Raw genomic sequence first — 23,005 nt, forward strand, 5'->3', positions numbered from 1 at the left:
GATTATCCGTGTTCGCACAACGGTCGATCGTCATGGAGTAATAAAGATTAATTTATTTAAATATTTCGTTAAATTGTCGTTACGCCGAAGTAGAATGAACTCTTTTTACTAAAAACAGTGACATAATATACAATTTTCGTTGATAACCGCTGGAAAAATTTGTGAAATAAAAAAAGATGTTATGGTATTTGACACAAACACAATCTATTTATTGAGATGGTTATTGGTTATACTGATAAGAAAACTATTGAACCTGAACCTCTTCCAGCCCAACATGGAGATGGGTCCGCTAGAAGGCCAGATGTCTCGTGTCACAGAATAGAATCTCCATTATCTTTCTCTAAACACATCTCGATTGCAATGTGCTCCAAATGTTACGGAATATGTACACCACCACCTCGTCTGCTCAGCGACGCCACGCACTGAGACACGAAAACCAGCGCTGCGTATCACGCGCATCGAACATGTTGTAGTACGTGGACGCCAGCGTGGCCGCTATCCCGAACACAATGACCGAGCCGGCCAGAATACAGTCGCTGTACATGAAGCGGCACAGTTCCTTGCAGCGAACGCTCAGCGACGCTACCCACTTCCGGGCCGTGTCTCGCACCATCGCCATCGACATGGACGAGTCATTCGAACCGATCGATCCGTACCAGGTGCGGCGCGTCTCGCCGAGCGTATCGGTGTCCGAATCGTCGAGCGGATCTTCCGAAACCTGGGACGATTCGGTAGAGTACGATCGCTTCAGCTCCTGGCTGTACAGCTTCTCCAGCTCCAGCATGCGCTGGTAGAACAGGGGCGGCAGTATGAAGATGAGCGGTCCGGTCAGTGTGCCACCGATGATGCCCATTACCAGATCGAACCGGGGTAAGATTTCCGCTATCAAAACGCCCAACCACACGAGCGTCGACCGTATGATGCACCTTTTGAGGGTAAAATCTGAAAGACAGACGCACACAGACACGGATCAATAGACACGGAGCACAGCACAAAGCAAGGATGTAGCAGGACATTACCTCTCGAGGCACCCAGCACATCCTCGATGTGTTGAAACAGTGCCGAATTCCCCACCGCACTCGACAGGCACAGCTGCAGCGTCACCAGCAGTATGGTCAGGTACAGTGACCAGCTTCTAGGCAGTATCTGCAGCACATTGTTCGGCACATCCATCCCATAACGGTACGCGGTCAGCAGCGTGGTGACCGCGGACAGGCTGCAGGTCGTAACGATGCCAAACAGTACCGCCTTCCCGATGTGCCGCTTGTGCTGCATGTCCACCTGTATCGTCAGCAGCATCGGATGGATGTCGAACTGAAACGCAATGATACCGTACGCCTTCAGCAGCTGCACGAACGGCGGCAGCCCGAGCGTAATGTCCCGGAACGGGGTCCACCCTCCCGACGCCGACCTGTCCTCCCCGATCGAGATCCACGTCAGGATGGCCACACTGCTGCACACCACGACCGAAACGCTCGCCAGGGTGCGCATATTTTTCGGACTCCCCAGCCACATGATCGGGCAGAGAAACAGCCCAATAATGAGCAGCCAGTAGCAGAACGAAAGTTCCAACGATCCATCACTAACGCGCGCCCCAAGGAGCTGCAAATTCTGTGCGGCCACCAGCAGGTTCGGTATCCCACCACCGAACACGGTCAGATCGAGCAGCACCGTCACGAACACGCTCATGCGCTTGCCGTACGTGAACTCGGCAATAGCCGCGTACGGGTACCGATTCTTGGCCACTATCGACGGGTCTAGCCGCTCCGCTATCGTCCAGCAGCGGCCCAGCACGACCGCCGTGTAGATCTGCAGCGTAATGACGAACAGCACCAGCGGCACCCCGTACAGCCCGCAGGAGATGATGGATTTCGGCAGCGCCACGATCGGGAACACACCGAACAGGTCGACCACGCACAGGGTGGCAAAGAACAGGGACAGCTTGCGGGAGCTCGCACCGTACGCACCGTCTCGCTCGCCATAGTAACCGAGCCGTTCCCGCTGCAGCACCGGATTCGAGAAGCTCTGATAGCTCTGGTAGGCCATGACTAAAATGCACCGGCGTCAAGGCGACACTGCACTGCCATAATCTTTGCCGAGGTGTGGCGAAACACAACTACCCGTTGGTGGCGGCTGTCGGGAAGGGGTTTTTTTGCACAGTTTCCCCCAAGACGATGCACCCAAAGGGACACAAACTGCACACACACACACACGCTAGCTGTTTTGCTGTCTGCCTACCAACGTACGCCGAAAGACTGCGGAAACTGATCGAAGGGTCGCTGCACGATGGTGTAATAGAGCCCGCCATTGCCGGCCACCATCAATGGAACGCTCGTTCGTTCGGAGGAATCCTTACAAACGTCCTCAGCAGCACCAAACGGGACGACGGCCTGGCAGACGCGTAAGTAGGGTGGGCTTTTCGTTGAGGCAGGTTGCTACAGTAACAGTAACAGAGCATGCCGTGGGCGGAACCGGTTCGAAGAACACAACCAAGCCGTTTCGTCACAACACAGTGAGGGAGCGAAGAAAAACATACATTTTCTTTACTTTTATGGTGAGTAATACAGGCACAATCACACATATCTGTTTTGGTTTGTTTACAGATTAATCTTTTATTTACTATAAAAAATAACAAAAATAAATCTTTTTACTTTCCTCCCGCTACTAGCATGACTCGCACTGTACGTGCTTTTACGCACATCTAAGCTATTAACACACGTGTAAGAAATAGGCTGGAATGTTCCGGTCGAAGGCAACCGTGGCACAGGTATCGGATATCAGTGTCCGGTCGATGGTTTTTTTTTGTTTTGTGTTGTTCCATTCCCCCTCGTACTATTTCGGTAACTGCCAGCCACCGAACGCTTGCTCCAGCTCCTGCGCCACAGCTAGACAGAGCCGGTCCTGGTTCGGGCCGGCCACCACCTGTATGCCGACCGGCAGCCCGTCACGGTTGAAGCCGAGCGGTACCTGCGTGGCCGGAAACCCGAGCGCGTTGATGATCATCGTGTACATGAACCCGGTGACGTGCCCGAACGATTCGTAATGGCGCAGGGCGGGCTTCGGGAAGGAGGGCATCAGAAACACACCGTCGGTGGCCAACTTATCCTGCGGGCAGGGTGAGATTGAACCAGCAATTTAGAACCAGTACACACAAATACACACACACACACAAACGTTAGAAACTTACCGTAAATTCTTGCTTCAGCTCCGCCGCCATCTGACGGTACCGGGCACGGTTCTGCTCGCTCACGGTCGCTTTCGACGCGGACAGCAGATACATGAAGATGGTCGCGAACGTGTGCTCGGACTGGCGGAACGTCACCTTCAGCAGCTCCCAGAGCAGGTTGGGCCGGGCCGTGGCAAACACGTTCGGTACGTCCGTGAGCGACTGCAGCTCGGTCGAAGCCAGCTGCATGCTGTCGGCGAAGTAGCGGAAGTTGAGCGGTTCCGTGTAGCCGCCCTTGTTCTGGAAGTATTTCAGCGCACTGCGCAGGGATTCGCGAATTTCCGGCGCAATCGGGACGGCGTTCACGGTTAGGTCGAGCTTCTGGGGGTAGTAGATCTTCACCTTGTCCACGTTGACCGGTTCGGCTAGGCGGAGGCGGCTTGCATTCGGCCCTGCCATAATCTCGAGCAGCAGCGGCAGATCCTTGGCGTAACGGCACATTGGCCCGAGGGAGAGATACTGGTCGAAGTGTGCATCGCCACAGACGGGCATGTGCCCTTTGATGGGTACGATTCCTGTGAAGCGGTGGGAGAGGGTGGGGAAACGATAATGATTATTAGTTGCTGAGTGAGAGTGAGGTTCACAGTAAGTACGGTAGTAATGCTTGAATTGTTACATCGCACCAGCATTTTCAAAGCAACTAGTTCAAACATGTTTGGGAAATGTTTAATATTGTGGGACGAATTCAAAAATCTGGATAGCATCCAAAAATCCTCTGGGAAAATCCGGTATTATGCTACGATGTGGTAATAAAGTCAATAATAATGCGTAGACTAGTGTAGACTCGGATCCGACTCCGATAATTTCGGAATCTAGGTCTGCCCTGCTTTATTTGGAGTCGTCTGGAGTCGTCCAGAGTCGTTCGGAGTCGTTTGGAGTCGTCCGGAGTCACCCGGAGTCGGCCTTCGAAACAAAGGCCTATATGCGAAGTGTACGCGCAAAGTGAAATACAAAAAACACAACGGCATGAAATGCCTAATCACAAGCAAATTAAAACACGCGGCTCGGTTCCGATCGACTCCGGCCGACTCAAATGATTACGACTCCGGCCGGCTGCGATCGACTCCAAACGACTCCGGATGACTCCGAACGACTCTGGACGACTCCGGACGACTCCGACGACTTCGACGATTCTGAACGACTCCTACCGACTTCGGACGACTCCGGACGATTCCGACTCCAAACGACTCCGAACGACTCCGGGCGGATCTAGTGGTTTTATTTTGCCAGGGTCGGAATAGTCGGAGTCGAATCGGAGTCGCGGGTGTGCTCCAGAGAGCACATCACTAGTATAGACCCAAAGAAAACAGCACCCGATCGCACTACACTTAATTATTTTCCCTTTTACAGGGTTTTCAATGATATTATTGACATGTTCAGCGAGTTGTTGATTCGTTCGGGCATATAATTGACACTTTCAGCGAGATATTGAATTGTTCGTAAGCAGGCGTTGACAAGTTCAGCAATTCTGTAGTGTTGTCATTTGTTTTGTTTACACACTGTGCCGCAGGGTTCAATTTTTCATTCTGAAAAGTCCTAAAAGTAGCTAATAATCATTCCCCAAGCTGTTTAATTCATGAATTAGTTAAAACAAACATATTTTTACGAAAACCGTTTGTTTACCTTCTGATGAGAATGATCCAAGCTGCAGTCCAAGGGGTACGAAAGTGACAGCTCTATAGTATCGCCGAACTTGTCAACGCCTGCTTCCGAACAATTCAATATCTCGCTGAAAGTGTCAATTATATGCCCGAACGAATCAACAACTCGCTGAACACGTCAATAATATCATTGAAAACCCTGTATTTGTTCATTTTTATCAAGACATGAGACCAAATATTTAAAAAAACAAATAGCATACCTTCAGGCGTTTGCCAAAGAAGGCCGGGGTCAAGGGTTACTAGGTTTGGTGCAAAACACCCGTGTTGTTGATCTAAAGGTCTTGACACTATCTGTGATCGATTGGTTTATCCATACCAAGATAATCAGTATGGAGCGCCCGATCCATACGGAGCTCGACCCCAGGACGGACATGTTGTTTGACCGTGGTACTTGAAAACTGTACTGTTCTTAACCTTGTATTAACATCCACAGCAGAGATGGGAAGAACGATCGAAAACTGATCAGTTCATTCGGTTCTTTTTTATAAGTAGATGAACGAACCGTGTTCACCAAATTGTTCAAGTATATAGTGCATCCGTCGGCAAATAGTAAAAAATTGCCTGTTGAAAGAACTGCCTTTTTTTGTTCAGTACAATAAAAGGTCTTATTTGTTCAATTCTTCTTCAAAAAATGGAAAATAAGAATCAATGCATAGCAGGATAATTATCAGAGAAGGGCTTTATCTTTACGAAAATCCCAATCCCAGAATTGGAGGTTACTATCCTGCTGTAGCTGAAATATAAGCCACCAAGAGTTGACACAATTAAAAAAGGGTCAGATTGAAAGCGTCGACTAATTACCGTTGTGGTGCAAAACGCATCAACAGCAAATGGTAGAAAGGTGTACGCTGGTGACCTGCATAATATCTAGCAAATCTAGTGTGGTTAATAAATTCACTCAACCGCCAGGCACGTAGTTTAACTAACAAGCGTCACCCGTGCGATGAGCAGCGCATACTAACGAAGGGATAAGGGTGTGTGTTGATCCTCCGGACCAGCAGGACCAGTCAATCGGTCGACATTTGTTGGCCCACTTCCTCGGTCGGGCGATAAATAATACCGCCAATGGGAGCACGCACACAGCACAGAGGACGAACGTTAGATGCGCCGTGCCGGTCAACCTTGCGCTACGCCATTAAAGTGCATTTGTTTGCATTTTGCTGTGCGCACAAACGCGTGCGCGCAAACGCACATGCGAACTGAGCGTGTCTCTGCTGTGCCCGTTATGGTGGCTTCCCTTTTTTGAAGGGTAAATAATAAAGACCGCTAATGGTAGTGCATCGACATCGATCCGCCCGCGACATGACTAAGTGGCTGTGTGTGTGTGTGTGTGTGTATGTGTGTGTGTGTGTGTGTGTGTGTGTGTGTGTGTGTGTGTGTGTGTGTGTGTGTGTGTGTGTGTGTGTGTGTGTGTGTGTGTGTGTGTGTGTGTGTGTGTGTGTGTGTGTGTGTGTGTGTGTGTGTGTTATTTTGATATCTATTATCAAAAGCGTTGTATCTACTGATAGCGTGCGTTTTACCCCGAGGGAGCCGTTGCATTAATTCGATTTCAGCGGGTGAATCAGTGAAATGAGTTGAGCAACACATTGCATCACACCTGCCGTTGTGCCGTTCCGTAAAATTCCCTTTTGCCCGTATTGCATCCACAGCAAGCTACTACCCGAGAAGGAATGAAACTTTAAGCAGTTAGAAATAGGCACCACTGTCGGTAGTGGAAGGAGAGAACGCCGACGCCATAAATAACGTCATAGCGATTAGCATTATCCAGTCGGACTAGAACAGCATTCGTACAGCTTTTTAAACTGCATCAATTAAACACTGTATTCCGATATTTCGTTCCGTGATTGGCTTCCTTTTTCCGCGTGACGCTCTACTACTCGTGACTGCTACATTTGCGCCCGCGTACATGCCACTTTGTTCAGCATAGTAACGAGGCTAACGCAGGTTGTGCGTCCGGGTTCACCACGAACAGGCGCCGACCAATTTTACCAATTTTTATTTATTTTTTTATTTTTTGGCAACCACGATAAGCTCCCTGTTCTGTTTGATCGGTGAGTCAAAACATTTAGTCATGCGTGGTAAGCCAAAAGATAAGAAACCACTGCACGAGTCTCCCCCGTTCTACGATAACGCACTCACACACCACCACCACCGGCACCGAGCAAAATGGAACCCAGCCTGCCCTGGAACTTACCTGCCGATGGTTTGTGTCCGAAGATGCCACAGAACAGGGCCGGTATGCGGATCGATCCGCCGAGATCACTGCCCACCCCACACACCGATGCGCCCGCGCCGAGCAGCGCGCCTTCCCCGCCGGACGAACCGGCCGGCGTACGTCGCGGATCGTACGGGTTGAGCGTACGCCCCGTCACGTTGTTGTACGACTCGAACGCCATACAGTACTCGGGCGTGTTGGACACGAGCAGCGGGATAGCGCCCGCCCGGCGCAGCCGCCCCACCGCCTCACCGTCCTCTTCCGCCGTAAGGTTCTGCCGTCGTACCACTCCACCGCCCAGCGAAAGGCCCTTGACCGAGCAGCTTTCCTTCACGGTGATCGGTACACCGAGCAGCGGACTGGTGCGGGCCAGCTCCTTCACTGCCTGCTCGTCCCCGCCGCACGCCGCCACCCGTTCGTCCGCTTCGGCCGCCTCGCCGAGGGCCGCCTCGAACCGTTCCTCGACGACCGCATTGATCAGCGGGTTCACCTCGCGTATGCGCAGCACGTACGCCCGCACCAGCTCGACCGAGCGCAGCTTGCCCTGGCGTATCCTTTCGGCCAGCTCGGTTGCCGGTAGCCGCAGTAGCTCGTCGCGTATCGCTGGAAAGGGGTCGACGCGGGCTGGACCAGCCAGCCGGGCGAGGATGGGCTCGAGCACGAGATTAACCACGCGCAGGATCAGCGCAACCAGCTTCAGCAGCAGCTCCATTGTGACTGCCAATGGTGCAAGGTGCGTCCGATGTCGATTGTTGATGAGCGAAGGGGGGAGGTTCTGTTGTCCCTGTGTGTGGGGGGGGAGGAACCGCGACACTTGCGTCGCTAGCTTTGCACAGCAGCCGCGCAAAACACCTGCAGCCGCTTGTCTAACGCTTTGTCTCTTATTCCCAGCAGCGCGACGCAAACACGATACCTGCGCTATAACGGGTTCACCTACCAGCTAGCGGAACAGTAATTTAAATCTGGGATTTACTTAGATCACAATCACACACACACACATGCACTCGAATACCGGCTCGCGCACACACACGGTTTTAATTGAAGCGTTGCAATTCTAATGATCGTTAGTCGCCGCCAACCGTTGGGCAAAGGTCGAACCAGGTACGCGGTGCAACTTCCTTTTGCAGGGTGTTCTGGCCGAGTTCTACTTGATACTACCTACTGTTTACTTCGCGACTGTACCGATCGAAGTCCGGCGACGTTATGCGAAGGGCCTGGTGCTTGCATTGCTGACGACCACCACCCGGGGTCGACGATGACGAGAAGTCCCTTATCGCGCGGGCCACAGGTCGGTATCAGCTAGCCGCGAACCCACAGCGGTCACTTTCTTCCCAAGCCGCTTCGAATCGTGCACTTATCAACGAGACATAGCCGATAAACGTTGTCGGAAACGGAAAGAAAAAAGAACACACCAAACAATCTCACACATGTAGAGTGGGGTAAGTCACTAGGTTGAACTTTGATTAATAGTCATTTCACTGGACGGAGTGCAAGGGCACAGGACAGACACGTCAGTCTTTCTCAGGCGGTTCTTTTTTTTATTCTAGCGAATTGATTATAAATTTTTAAACATTGTAAATTTGGAAGTTATATAATAAGTTAGTCATTTCAATGGCCGGTCTTGTGGTACAGTCGTCAATTCGTACGACTTAAGACCATTCCCGTCATGGGTTCGAGCCTCGAATTGCCCTTGCCTCTGATACGTAGTACAAACCCACTAGTGGTAGTGGCAGGCCTTGACCGACAACGGTTGTTGAGCCAAAGAAGAAGAAGAAGAAGAATCATTTTGATACCAGCATATGCAGTGATTACAGATTTATTCTTGTTATGCTAAAAAATAACCACTGACTTACATTAAACTACGTGAAAATTGCACCATCGTCATGCACCTTACGTGTTGCATACATTTCGGCGTTTAGTTGTGCATTTCACACAACCAGACAGTGTCGTTTACGATAACGCCTATATTTATGCAAACAGCTGTACAATACAGTCACAAATCATGAAATATACATTTTAAACACTAGTTTTTATTTAGTTATGTTTTTTTTATTACTTTCTTTTCATAAGTATCATTTGTATTGCACCGATAGCTCTTTTTTTTTGCTCGCTTTGCTTAAAATAAAACATATAAATTAAAACGAACGATACCCTTACCCCCTTCCCTTACTCCCTTCTCGGTATACCTCTCTTAACGATACCAAAACGGCTAAGGAACGTTGGCTCAGTCAACGCACAGGCCACATGCTTCAGGCCGGTGCCTTCCAACCGCCAAACGCCGCCTCCAGTTCGCGCGCGATGCAAAGCCCGAGCCGGTCCTGGTACGGTGCGGCCACGACCTGTATCCCGATCGGCAGTCCGTTCCGGTCGAACCCGAGCGGCACGTGGGTGGCCGGCAGGCCGAGCGCATTGAACAGCATCGTGTACCCGACGCCCATAATGTGGCCGAACGATTCGTAGTGGCGCAGGGCGGCCGTCGGGTAGGTGGGGAAGAAAAACACACCATCGGTGCCAAGGGTGTCCTGGAAAGGGACGTTGAAAGATGATAAACGTGAGAATAAAGGTGTAAACGACACTTTTAGCTAGCAAATTGAGGACCATGTACAAGTTCAAACAAAAGTAATTGCATAACATCTGGCGTTTATGTACGCTCAATTGCATACCTTACAGGCGTAACACAGAGCTTCAAAACCATGTTCTAAGAAGAAAAAATGAATGAACTACTAGTTCCGCTCGTGTCGGAGTCGTTCAAAGGCCGTCTGGAGCTGTCCGGAGTCGACCGGAATCGGTTGGCGGGCGTCGTAGTCGGTCGGAGTTTAAGAAGTACACGCGTAAAGCGAAAAAAAGAAAAAAAGCACCACTAAATGAAATTCCTGACCACAATTACATTGCACCGGCGGTCTTAGGTCGACTCCAGACAACTCCGGGCGACTTCGAACAACTCTGGCCAACTACGGACGACTCCCGTCGACTCAAACTCCAGGCGACACCGGCCGATGACGGCCACAGACGACTCCGACTCCAGGCAAATCCGGCCGACATCAAGACGACTCCGACCACAGATGTCACCGGCAGGCTCCGGTCGACTACAGATGACTCTGGATGACTCCAAATGACTACGACTTCGGACGACTCCGGGTAATTTTGGACAGCTCCAGACGATTCCAGACGGCTTTGGATAATGCTGGGCGGACCTACCTTCCGTAGTCGGTTCCGAAATTTTCGGATTTTTTGCCAAATCTACCTATCACTACTGTAGATGTCGAATTATGTGTACGATCCATTCTACTTACGATCATTTGCTTGCGCAGTGCCGCTGCCTGCTGCTGGTACTGCTCGAGCCGCTCGGAGGCGAAAAAGTTCTTCAGCCCGAGTATCACATAGAACATGACACCGGCGAGGCTGTACTGCGACAGGCCAACGGCACACCATGCCAGCTCCAACAGCAAGCTGGGGCTAGCCTTCGGATTGTCCGGATTGTGAAAGATGCTCGGCACGTCCGTGAGCGACTGCAGCACACTGAACGCCAGCTCCATCCCGTCCGCCATATGCTCGAACTCGGCCCGCTCCGTCACCAGCCCGTGGCCCTTGAAGTACTGGACCGCCCGGTAGAGTGCCATCTTAATGTCGTCATCCACCGGCAGATGGCCCAGATTGAAGCCCATATCCTCCGCGTACAGTATGCGAATGTCCTTGGTGTGGACCGACTCGTCCAACCGGAGCCGGGACGCGTTCGGTCCAGCCATGATGTGCAGCAGCGTGGGCAGATCCTTCGCGTACCGGGACATCGGTCCGACCGTCAGCAGCCGGGCGAACTTTTCATCCGTTGACATCGGAAAGTGGCCGTGGATCGAGATGGCGCCTGAAACAAGAACGTTGCAGAGTGGTGTCAATCGGATTGGAATTTTATTTCAATAAAAGGCACTCTCTCGTACTTACCTGCCGTCGGTTTGTGGCCAAAGATACCGTTGAAGTGTGCCGGCACGCGGATCGACCCGGCCACATCGCTTCCCACGCCGAACAGGGACGCGCCGGCACCGATGAGCGCACCCTCGCCCCCGGACGAACCGCCCGCCGTTCGCCGACTGTCGTACGGGTTCAGCGTGCGCCCGGTCAGGTGATTGTACGACTCCCAGTTCAGACAGTACTCGGGCGTGTTGGACACGAGCAGCGGGATGCAGCCGGCCGCTCGGAGATGCGCTACCGCCTCACCGTCCACCGTCGCCCGCATGCCCTTGCGGGCAAGGGAGCCGCCGGTGATGGGAGCGCCGCGCAGCCCGCACGATTCCTTCACCGTGAACGGTACGCCGAGCAGTGGGTAGTTCTTGATCACCCACAGTGGTTGCGTTTCGCCGATCAGTACGTCCGCTTTGCGCGCTTCCTCGATTGCGGCCTCGAATCGCTCCTCCACCACGGCATTGATCAGCGGGTTAACCTCGCGTATGCGATCGATGTACGCGCGCACCACATCCTCCGAACGAAGCTGGCGGTAAAACGAGGGCAAGGAAGTGCAAAGAAACATTAGTCGGGAACACACAGCACACACCTAAACGATCGCTGTGTATCAATTACATTAAAAGGCTAAAAAAAAACAGCACAAAAGCACAACGTGTAAGAAAGGGAGAGTGTTTGGATGTTGCAAAAATTGCGACACCTCCCTCCGGTTTCTGTGGCCACTCTCGGCTCTAATCCTCTTTGTTGTGCAGTCGCGGTTAAGTTTTTTGTTTCTTTGAGCAAGTATTTGTCTGTGTGTGTTTGCCAATTGCTTTTGTGCTCCTTTTTTTTGCACGGTACCTGATCGGGCACACTAATGGGCGATGATTAGACGCCACCGGGGTGGCTTTGCCGTTTGCAAACGATTATATCCCACAGTAGGCCAAGCAGGCAGACCGAATGCAGAGAGGAAGGCCGGAAGAAGATGGATTGGGTCGTCAGAAAAGTAGGCCAAATAATTCAGACTCAGATCAATGGTTGCTATAGAGTGGAAGCGGAAACAAACTAACAGAGTACAATTGCACAATTACGCTTCAAATTGTGCGAGCTGTTTGTTTGTTTTTTTGCTTTTCGATTTGTACCGCATTGACATGTGCTAGGAAGTGTACCGTAATATAAGAATGATACAAGAATTTCTGTACATTGAAACCTTGAAGCAAACAAACTGAATAAAAAGTAAACAACAATATGAGCTCAGACAAGTTAAACGATCGGTTTTTGACAACCCATTTTCATAGTAACTAATTAGTAGCATCAAAATTTTGACGTTAGATGTCGCCACTTGCGTATGTTTGTTATTTGTTTCAACGGATAACACATGAGGTATGGTAATTTTGAATTAAAGCGTGCCACTAATATTTGAGTATGGACACTCGGAAAGGCAATGCTAGATGAAAATCCAGCACAAACACATCAATAGGTCGCTTGGAGCGTCTCAGCCAGTCGTTTCCCATCGATTATAAGCAATGGGAGCAATGATAATAAAGATAAGGAATTCTGTTCTGAGTATTCGAGAGGTAAGAAAAAGGCAATGGAATGATACAAAAGGTAAGGAATATGTTCAGAAGGCGAGAGACCACAAACGCCGATTGTTCTGCTGTGAGTTCCGGTAAAAAGTAGTAGAAAACCCCCAGAAATAGTAAGGCCTACGGCATCAAAAATTCAACTTCAAGGGCTGAAAAACAGTATTGGAAAATGACGGTACATATTTGGAACTAAGAATAACAAATATGAAAAAATGAGTCAAATTTTGATATAAAAACACCACGAACTTATGCGTTCTTGTAATAATGTGAACCCGTAACGCTTCATCAAAAGAGCGCTCTGGCATCCGAAGTACAAAAGAAGAAGGGAAGAAGACGTTTCACTTTTTGGTTTGTAAGTTATTCTAATTGATTTCCAAACAAACGCAACGTGACTGTGCCATTTTTTCAATCCACCTAAAAATCGAACACCGCCACAGTGTACGCGTACACACTATGCGGCCGCCGGCGCAATTGAAAGCTTCACGATCGCGCATAATCATCACGCACGCTCAACAGCTGGTACACAACAGCAGCACGTGGGCAGCACTTACTGGTGGTGCGCATGTTTTGTCACGCGCAAGAATCGAGGGGGGGGGGGGGGGGGGAGCCGCCGCGTATGTTTCGGACCATTTCATTGACATTGAGCGCGCTGTACACGTCGTCGCATCGATGCAGCGATGAAGTTGTCGTTGGTTGGGGGACAAATCGCATGCGTGCGAGAGTTTGCGCACTTTGCGTTTAGATCGGTATCGAAATGGGCAAACTGGAAAAGCCTGTTTGGTCCCAGACCCCCTGGACGGAGGGTGGGACGATTTTTGCACCACTGTATAAGGTACACAATCTTTTAGCATCTATTAGCATCGAATCGGATCATCCAGTTTTGCGCCCGGCCGAAAAACCCGAAAAACTTCCGTTATATTTGAGCTTCCGCGTGCGCACAACTAGATTAGCCCGCAAACTGTCAGCCACCGTTTGGCCAAGGTCAAGGTTGAGATTCGACGGCGGGATCGAGCAAGATGTTCGCGCGGGGGAAACTAGTCGGCACAATGCACGTGGGTGCGGTATACGTCTCTTGGAAGCGTTTACGGTATTCGTCGTTTGGGATACGAATTTACTCCAACTGTTTCGCTTTCGCATGCTAATCAATGCAAATGAGGATCGCGTTTGATCTTTTTGATTAGGGAAGCAACAGACTATGCTGAAAGCAAAAGTTGCCAGACAGCAAACAGCAACAAAATGTTCTTGATCAACATCTCAATAACAACAACAACAACAACAACGCAAGCGATTCAGAACCGGATACAGCATCCGACCGGTCGGTTCTTTCTTTCGATTTCGCTTTCCAAAAGCAATTCAACCTCTTACCGCCCGCTTCGCTTCCTCTCACTAATTCAAGCAATCGATTCTAAGCAACGATTTCGAAACAGGTTCTGCTGCGCAGAAATTATGCGTGCGGCCGTGCCTTGACGACGGTGGTCAACTGCCTTCTTGAGAGGCAAAGGCTTCCCCCCCCCCCAGCACCATTACGGTAGACCATGAAACCCTTTCAGGCTTGGAGCAAGCACTGCAAGAACATGAATGGTAACACGCGCGGCATTTACTATTTGTACGCCACAATATCGCACACACACGCACGCAGTATCGACCCGAACGATGAGGTCAAAGCTGTTGTTGTTGTTGTTGATGATTTTGTGGCGTTCTGGTCAGGACGAGTTCACGGCTCAAGTCGTCGTCGAGCCTCTTAGAGCGGGCGCCAATTATGTATGCCATCAACCTTAAACGGGTAGTCGTCCTACACAGCGCATACACCACCACCAAGCAACGAGACAGAACTTCTTGGCTTGCCCTCGTAACAATTCGTCTTAATTACGTGGCCACTGGTTGATTGTTTGTTTGTTTGTTTGTTTGTTTGTTTAGCGCACCTGTGTCTCAATTTTAGCGTGTACTTTATTCATCTATCTCTCTCTCTCTCCCTCGCTCGCCCTGTCCCACTCGTTCTTCCCCGTCGAAGGGAAACACCCCCATTCATGCCCATAGCTGGAAGTAGCGTGTGGTCGTTCACTTTCTATCGAAACGCGGGAGCATGCTAATGGCGCATTATCCCGATCGGTCAAAAACAATGGCAGAAGCATTGCTGCATTGCATTAGCGACGGTCAGACCTTATTCCGGTGCTTGTAAAACGCAACAAATGTGATTTGTTTGATTTGCTGTGAAAAAAGTATGTCAAACGAGCTGTTAAGTGTTTTGCTTGTCGTTTACTACTTCCGCAAAAAGCAATATGGATTACCGTTTGAGTTTAATTTTATTCTTTTTATTTTTGTTATTAAATTTCGTGTTTATTGTGCTAACAATGGATAGAGTAGCACAAGGTATTGGGATGGGGATATCCAAGGAAGCTTATGTCCTTTCTCCTTTCTTATCCCGGGATAATACAAAAAGTTTTTGATACAAATAACAAACAAACAACTCAAACAAAAGCATCCTCACTCCTTGAAATATCAACAAAGGAATTAATTAATGTAGTAAAATCTGGATAAGAGAGTACCACGGGGATCATAATTGTTGTGGGAACGCAGCCTCAGCAGCGCCAGCTGCTCGACGTCGACATTCGCCTGTCGACTATTGAAGCACGATCGTGTTGAGTGCCTGAGTGTTCCCGTATTGGCGAACAAGGACCGGAGCCGCATGAGAGTTGATACCGAGCGCTCAAGGGCAACGGACGGTTGCACACCCACACACCAGTATTCGCGTATCGTCCTATGTGTTATTTTACCGTGTTTCCTATTAAGTTTTAAATAAAGTGTAAGAATCACAACAGTTGGCGACGAGGATTTTTTAAAGTTTGTGACGAATTTTTATCGGAAGTGAATTTCGCGTAGTGCAAAGCTATTCCACCGACAAGGAAACGCCGCAGGATGAGCCAAGAAGAAGATGAACGTCGATCATCGCAAGGTTGGCAAAACGTGATGGCCCCGGTTACAGTGCACGCACCGCAAGATACAGGTCAACGTCCCCAAGTGCCACTGACCCAGTTCGTACAGCAAAATGGTTCGGTCCCACCATTTTCTGCATCGTCAGTACAGAATGTTCCGGAAAGTGATAATTCTGCAACGGCACAAATTTTGAAACTAATGCAACAGCAGATGGCGCAACAGCAGCAAATTTTGTTGCAATTAATGCAGCAAACGAAAGCGCCTATCGAACAAACCCCCCTTGAGCAAATACTCGATTCCTTATGCGGTCACATTAAGGAATTCAGGTATGACGAAGAAAACGGTTCAACTTTCGCTGCATGGTACACGAGATACGAGGATCTTTTCCTTAAAGACGCTGCACGCTTGAAAGACGAGGCAAAAGTGCGTTTATTGATGAGAAAGTTGGGAACCTCTGAACACGACCGTTACACCAGCTACATACTGCCAAAGCATCCGCGTGATTACAGTTTGCAGGAAACAGTTGCTAAATTGACCAGCTTATTTGGCACGAAAGAATCCTTGCTTCATCGACGATACAAGTGTTTGAAGCTAACCAAACTTCGCACCGAGGATTTTATCACTTTCGCGTGCCGGGTCAATCGTGGCATCGTCGATTTTGAGCTGGGAAGGCTAACGGAAGAGCAGTTAAAGTGTTTAGTGTTCGTTTGCGGTATGAAGGGCGAAGAAGACATCGAGTTTCGTACACGTCTTTTACATCGCATCGAGGAGAACCAGGATGTAACCCTTGACCAACTTTCTGCTGAGTGTCAACGTATGACGAATTTGCGTCAGGATAGTGCGATGATTGAACGTGACCGCAGTGATCAAGTATTTTCCGTTCAACGTAACGCAAATCGGAATCAGCGCACCAACACAGGCCCGTCTCATTACACCAACGAACAGCGTACAGGTAAACCTAGTCGACCATGCTGGTTATGCGGATCCCTGCATTGGACTCGCGAGTGCACTTACAAGACGCACACATGCACACAATGCGGATCGGTCGGCCATCGCGAAGGTTTCTGTAAGCAGCAACGTACCAAGAAGCAGCCCTATCGAAAGAAGACTTTTCGTAAACGAGCCAATATGCAAAGTGTCACCGTGAATGTGAACAGCCTACATCATCGGAGGAAATTTTTATCGTGTTCGGTCAACGGTTCACAAATTCGGCTCCAACTGGATACAGCATCGGACATCACCGTGATTAGTCGTCGGCTTTGGAAACGCATCGGTAGCCCGCAATTATTCCCATCATCTGTAATCGCGAAATCGGCATCTGGTGACAAACTCGAAATGGATGGCGAATTTCGAGCAACGGTTGGAATCAACGGGCAGGAGAAGCAAGCTGTAATTTTCGTGGCAAAAGGAGAATTGGCCTTGCTGGGAATCGACCTTGCTGAAGCTTTCTCCTTATGGTCTGTGCCTATAGACCAGCTGTGTAACAATGTTACCAGCACAGCTACTACTCCGGAGGGAATCGTTCGAAAATTTCCCGGCCTGTTTAAATCAACGATGGGTTTTTGTGCGAAAGCTGAGGTTACACTACACCTGAAGCCGAATTGCAGTCCAGTTTTCTGCGCAAAACGTCCCGTAGCTTATGCCATGCGCGATGCAGTGAACGCCGAACTTGATAGACTGGAGCGGCTCAATATCATCACACCAGTCCAGCACTCCGAGTGGGCAGCACCGATTGTAGTGGTACGCAAGTCGAATGGACAACTGAGAATATGCGGAGACTATTCGACGGGACTCAACGCATCACTCCACCCCCATGACTATCCGCTGCCACTGCCACAGGACATCTACACCAAACTGGGTAACTCGACAATTTTTAGCCAAATTGACTTATCTGATGCTTTCTTACAGGTCCCCATTGCCGAGCAAAGTCGCCGCTTGCTCACCATAAATACGCATAAAGGGTTGTACCTGTATAATCGCCTGCCACCAGGGATTAAAGTAGCACCAGGCGCATTTCAGCAGCTTATGGACCAAATGCTTGCTGGAATGGAACGTGTCGCGAGTTACATGGACGACGTTATCGTTGGTGGACGAACACAACGGGAACACGACGACGTACTAAACGAAACCCTGAGACGCATTCAGGAGTATGGTTTCACCATCCGCCCGGAGAAATGTTCGTTCAACAAACGCCAAGTTCGCTACCTTGGTCACATCCTCGATAACCACGGCATTCGTCCAGACCCAGCCAAAATAGCTGCGATAAAGGATCTTTCAGCGCCAACCGACGTTAGTGGTGTACGTTCCTTTCTTGGCGCCGTTAACTATTATGGAAGATTCATCCCGAACATGCGCAAGCTTCGATACCCGTTGGACAACCTACTGAAAGAAGGCAGTTCGTTTAAGTGGTCCCCTGAATGCCAAAAAGCCTTCGAGCAGTTCAAAAGTATCCTTTCATCGGAACTGCTCCTGACGCACTACGACCCAAGGCGTGAGATCGTTGTATCCGCGGACGCGTCATCCGTCGGATTAGGCGCAACAATCGGTCACAAGTTCCCCGATGGAACTTTTAAAGTTGTGCAGCATGCGTCCCGTGCACTTACAAAGGCAGAGAAAAACTACAGCCAGATAGATCGGGAAGGCTTGGCAATTATCTTCGCTGTGACGAAATTCCATAATTTTATATTTGGACGGCATTTTACTCTACAAACGGACCACAAGCCACTTTTGAGAATTTTCGGTAGCAAGAAAGGCATCCCCGTTTACACCGCCAATCGCTTGCAGAGATTCGCGCTCACCTTACAGCTGTATGATTTCGACATCAATTACGTATCGACCGATAATTTTGGGAACGCCGACATCCTTTCGCGACTGATTCGAAATCACGAAAAGTTAGAGGAGGATTACGTGATTGCTAGCATCGGCCTAGAGGAGGACATACGATCAGTCGTCGTTAACTCATTGAGTTCAGTTGCATTAAATGCAACGGATGTCGCAACGGCTACTAAATCCGATCCCATTATGAGCAAAGTCATACAGTTTGTACGACAAGACTGGCCACGTAACAGTACGTTCAGCGGTGAGCTGGCATGCTTCTACGCTAGGAAGGAAGCTTTATCAGAGATGGGAGGCTGTCTCTTATTCGGGGAGAGAGTCATCATTCCAAAGGCTCTCCGGCAACGATGCCTGCGTCAACTACATCACGGCCATCCAGGTGTACAAAGGATGAAGTCGATCGCACGAAGCTACGTCTACTGGCCGAAGATAGACACTGATATCGCTGAACTTGTAGCATCTTGTAACGCTTGTGCATCCGCAGCGAAATCACCCCCACACGCTAGCCCGGTATCATGGCCTGAGATAACTGCACCGTGGCAACGTATCCACATCGATTATGCTGGCCCCATCGACGGTTTCTCCTACTTAATCGTAGTCGATGCTTTCTCTAAATGGCCAGAGGTAATAAGGACTGCCAGCACAACTTCCAAAGCGACCATACGAATCCTTAATACCATGTTTGCGCGATACGGTATGCCAGTAACCCTCGTTAGCGATAATGGTCGCCAATTCATCAGTTCCGAATTTGAGGATTTTTGTATTTGTAACGGCATAGAGCACCTCACATCCGCCCCGTTCCACCCTCAGTCTAACGGGCAAGCGGAACGCTTCGTGGATACATTCAAGCGCGCCATAACCAAAATCACGAGCGATGGAACTGCAATAGAAGATGCACTTGACACGTTTTTACAAACATATCGCGCCACGCCAAATCCTCAAGTGCCAAATAACGAAGCGCCAGCGACAGTAATGTTCGGACGACAAATTCGCACTTGTTTAGAGCTTATACGCCCTGTGCCTAAACCGCAAGAAACCAATAACGATGAGCAACGACGCAATTTCGTCCCAAATGATCTAGTCTTCGCTAAGATTTACTCGCAGAACGGATGGAAATGGAAGCCAGGAAGAATATTGCGGAAATGCGGCAATGTAATGTACCGTGTTATGACTGAGGACCATAAGATTATACGAAGCCATATCAACCAACTACGTCGTCGGGTCCCTTCTAACCAGCAATCCAGTAAGCGTGATCAACACCTTTTGCCGCTACATATTCTCTTGGATGAGTGGAACCTTACGCCTTCGTCGTCGTCACCTGATTCATCGTCATCATCGTCCTCATCGTCTCCATCGTCATCGTCGTTGTCGCCACCGTCCGATTCAGCTCCGTGTAATCTATCACCGTCGTCCGCTGAATCATCATCTTACAGGACCGTGTCCCAATCATCAGCATCACCACCTCCTGAACGTGATTGCATCCCTGAAGAGTCGCATCGAGGAGCACAGCCGGTACCACCACCACGCCGCTCTTTTAGAGATAGAAAAGCACCGCGTTGGTTCGACCCGTACCTGCTGTATTAAAAGAAGGGAGATGTTGTGGGAACGCAGCCTCAGCAGCGCCAGCTGCTCGACGTCGACATTCGCCTGTCGACTATTGAAGCACGATCGTGTTGAGTGCCTGAGTGTTCCCGTATTGGCGAACAAGGACCGGAGCCGCATGAGAGTTGATACCGAGCGCTCAAGGGCAACGGACGGTTGCACACCCACACACCAGTATTCGCGTATCGTCCTATGTGTTATTTTACCGTGTTTCCTATTAAGTTTTAAATAAAGTGTAAGAATCACAACAATAATAAAAAGGCTCACTTATCAAGGTTTCTCTCACTGCTATTTTGTCTTTTTAGAAAGTAACTTTTTAGTAAATTTAGCTTAAACTAACTATTCAAACTAAATTAATTAACTAATTAGTTTAGAACTAATAACAACAGAGCACGATGATTGCTAATACTGACTCCGTATGAAGGGCGTCCATTATGCAGGGGTGTACAGGCGTGCTCAAACTTGTTTTGAAATTCTTATTGGATTCTAAATGAGCCTTTCAAAAAAGGGCCGTAAAATCCACTTCTAATCACATAAAGGAAAGGAAGAGTTAAGAAAAGGTGCTAAAAGTATAAGAACTCCAGAAAAATCCTGCAACGGATTTGAAGCAAAAATAGACTTGTGGATAGGCCAAGATGAATTCAAATAATTTTGTACTTAATGACTAAAACTTAACTATTTTGTCTCGCATTTCCCTTCTTTATCATGCGGAATTGATTGGGGACTCATGAGTGCACACTAGGAACTTATTCCGCAACTGATTTATTGTCTTATTTTCCCACATCAGCCAAAACTGCTCACAAACATTATGCACACATTATAATTTAAAAAAAAACAAAGATGGAGTATGCATATTTACATTTGAAAAAAAAAGCCATTCGAAGTGTCTTCCTAATATTTGAATTAATTAGAATCGCACACGAAATCGGTACCTATTGCTCATCACACATCTAAATCGCGATAAAACGCATATATTCACACAATTAGCGAGCATTGTTCATTACTGCCGTTCGCTGTTGATTCTAATCCGCATCCATCCGCGATGACTCGGGACGGCGGAAGAGAAGGTTTGAAGCACTCAGAACAAACACACAGGTACGAGCAAACGGTGTGCGGCGCTCTTGAAAATTCATTCACCGTTGTTTTGCTGCCTCTGGGCGCGCAAACGTTTACTTTACGGTCTTGTTGTACACTTGTTGTACGGATTCGTACACCAAGCAATTCGGTTGGCAGAACAAACAAGCCGGAAAACAAATTGGCAACCTAGTGCTGGTACGCACCCTACTCACTTCCTTGTACAATTGGAAGGGAAGTTTGGAGGATCTCCAAAGGAAGAGCGTCCAAGTAGGCTCCGGTGTAAGTGGCTGAGGTCATCTACCATTGAAGCGGCAACAAAAAAGTGCCGTTCGTGGTGTTTTGTAGTGCACTTGACCGCTAGATGACGCTTTGTACCTTTTCGTCTCCTCGTCCGTCTCTCTCTCTCTCTCTCTCTCTCTCTCTCTCTCTCTCTCTCTCTCTTTCTCTCTCTATCTCCCTTTTAGTACACGCTGCTTGGTTGATTGAACTTTAACAATTTTTACTACCACAGCTCCGTTTGGTCGGTGCTGTAAAAGGTCAAGGCCGTGCATGACGGCGTGGCTTACCTCCTTGTTGCGTATCCGCTCGGCCAGATCGACCGCCGGAATGTTGAGCATATCGTTGCGTATCTCCGGAAAGCGGGCGCTCCGCTTCGGTCCGCCGATGAATGCGACGATCGGTTTCAGCAGCACGTTCAGCAGGCGCAGGAACAGCCCCAAACACACCAACCAAACTTCCATGTTCTCTGTGCAGAAAAGTTTCCGTTTTTCAGCAAAAAAATCGGCACCAGCACACAGGCTGTTGCATTCAAACACTGCTGTAAGTGCGATAAGTAGTAGGCTGTGCTGCAACGCAGGAGGCACACACACGCGCGGACACACTCGGGTAGAAAGTTTTATGCAAACGATTCAATTAAACCAATTACGGGTCCCTTCTTTACCCAACACTCGTAGCCGCAGGAACTTGTCGCTTTGGCGGAGGCGCGTGGACAGACAGAACCGATTGCACCTAACAGGCAAATTGCGTAACGTCTAGCGGCTCGGGGCGGTCGTACGTCAGACGCGCAACTAACTTTAATCTCTATCGAACGGTGTGATGTTCCTCCGGAGGGCCCACCTTCTCCTGCCGCTGGAATAGGTGTGGATGCAACAACAACAACAAATGGCGTCACAGTAGGCTGTGCGACTGCACTAATCAGCAACCGAGCGCTATTCTATTTTCACTTTTCACAATCCCCCGGTGCCTTACGCTGATATGCTTTCGGGCCGATTCCTTACGCTGGAAGGAACGTTCCCGCAAAAACAAACAAAAAATAGTCCCCGTAGTGTTTGTGGCACTTTCGGGGTCGGGAAAATGGCACACTGATTGCTTCGCGCTATTCGCTTTCGTATCCTCACAAACTGCACCTTGCTGATGTTTACACGATGTCTTTAAACAAGCTCGGTGCCTACTGAGGTGGTGTGAGGTTCTCTGCCGTTCTCAAAACGCTCGGTTTGCGCACGACACTGTGTCGATCATGCGCCACCGGGTACGCGAAAACAGATCCGAACCGTACGCAAGCCAACGTTCGACTGTCGCGCGGTGGATTGCGGATAGACGGACGATTCGCGCGTGTACCGTGCGCGTTCCTACGTTCGCGCCTGCCTGGGTGTCTGGAGGGGATGATGATGGTGCTGTTGGGGTGGGTGGGAGTGGAAGGAGCGGGGGAGGGAGGATGAAGCCGGATTCTCTTACCGTTGCGGCATTCTTGTCCGTGGCGGCTTATCACGGCAATGTGTTCCCGTGGATGAGCGAAAACAAGAGAGAGAGAGAGAGACAGAGCGCTAGCGAGAGTACGATCAGTAGCAAAACACACTGAACCGCACCATAAAGAACCGTCCAGATGCCTTGGGATGACGGGATCGCCGTTGTTACTTTTTGCTGTGCATCGCATCGC

The 23,005-nt window shown here is 49.4% G+C and overlaps 3 protein-coding genes across 3 annotated transcripts; all 3 read right to left on the reverse strand.

Moving 5' to 3' along the window:
• Positions 1–193: 193 nt before the first annotated feature.
• Positions 194–2,504, reverse strand: LOC120950287 (uncharacterized). Its single transcript, XM_040368199.2, has 2 exons — positions 1,020–2,504; positions 194–942 (listed from the first exon to the last, which is right to left on the reverse strand). Exons 1-2 carry the CDS (start codon positions 2,044–2,046, stop codon positions 407–409), a joined length of 1,563 nt encoding a protein of 520 aa, XP_040224133.2. The 5' UTR covers positions 2,047–2,504; the 3' UTR covers positions 194–406.
• Positions 2,505–2,582: 78 nt separating this feature from the next.
• LOC120950286 (fatty-acid amide hydrolase 2-B-like) lies at positions 2,583–8,339 on the reverse strand. Its single transcript, XM_040368198.2, has 3 exons — positions 7,082–8,339; positions 3,188–3,741; positions 2,583–3,105 (listed from the first exon to the last, which is right to left on the reverse strand). The coding sequence occupies exons 1-3, from the start codon at positions 7,812–7,814 to the stop codon at positions 2,833–2,835; spliced, it is 1,560 nt and encodes a 519-aa protein (XP_040224132.2). The 5' UTR covers positions 7,815–8,339; the 3' UTR covers positions 2,583–2,832.
• Positions 8,340–9,177: 838 nt separating this feature from the next.
• On the reverse strand, positions 9,178–22,664 carry LOC120951006 (fatty-acid amide hydrolase 2-like). The gene is made up of 4 exons (XM_040369460.2): positions 21,636–22,664; positions 11,042–11,585; positions 10,396–10,964; positions 9,178–9,624 (listed from the first exon to the last, which is right to left on the reverse strand). The coding sequence occupies exons 1-4, from the start codon at positions 21,807–21,809 to the stop codon at positions 9,352–9,354; spliced, it is 1,560 nt and encodes a 519-aa protein (XP_040225394.2). The 5' UTR covers positions 21,810–22,664; the 3' UTR covers positions 9,178–9,351.
• Between the last annotated feature and the right edge of the window lie 341 nt (positions 22,665–23,005).

This window comes from Anopheles coluzzii, chromosome 2 (assembly GCF_943734685.1).
Source record: "Anopheles coluzzii chromosome 2, AcolN3, whole genome shotgun sequence".
NCBI classification, from domain to species: Eukaryota; Metazoa; Arthropoda; class Insecta; order Diptera; family Culicidae; genus Anopheles; species Anopheles coluzzii.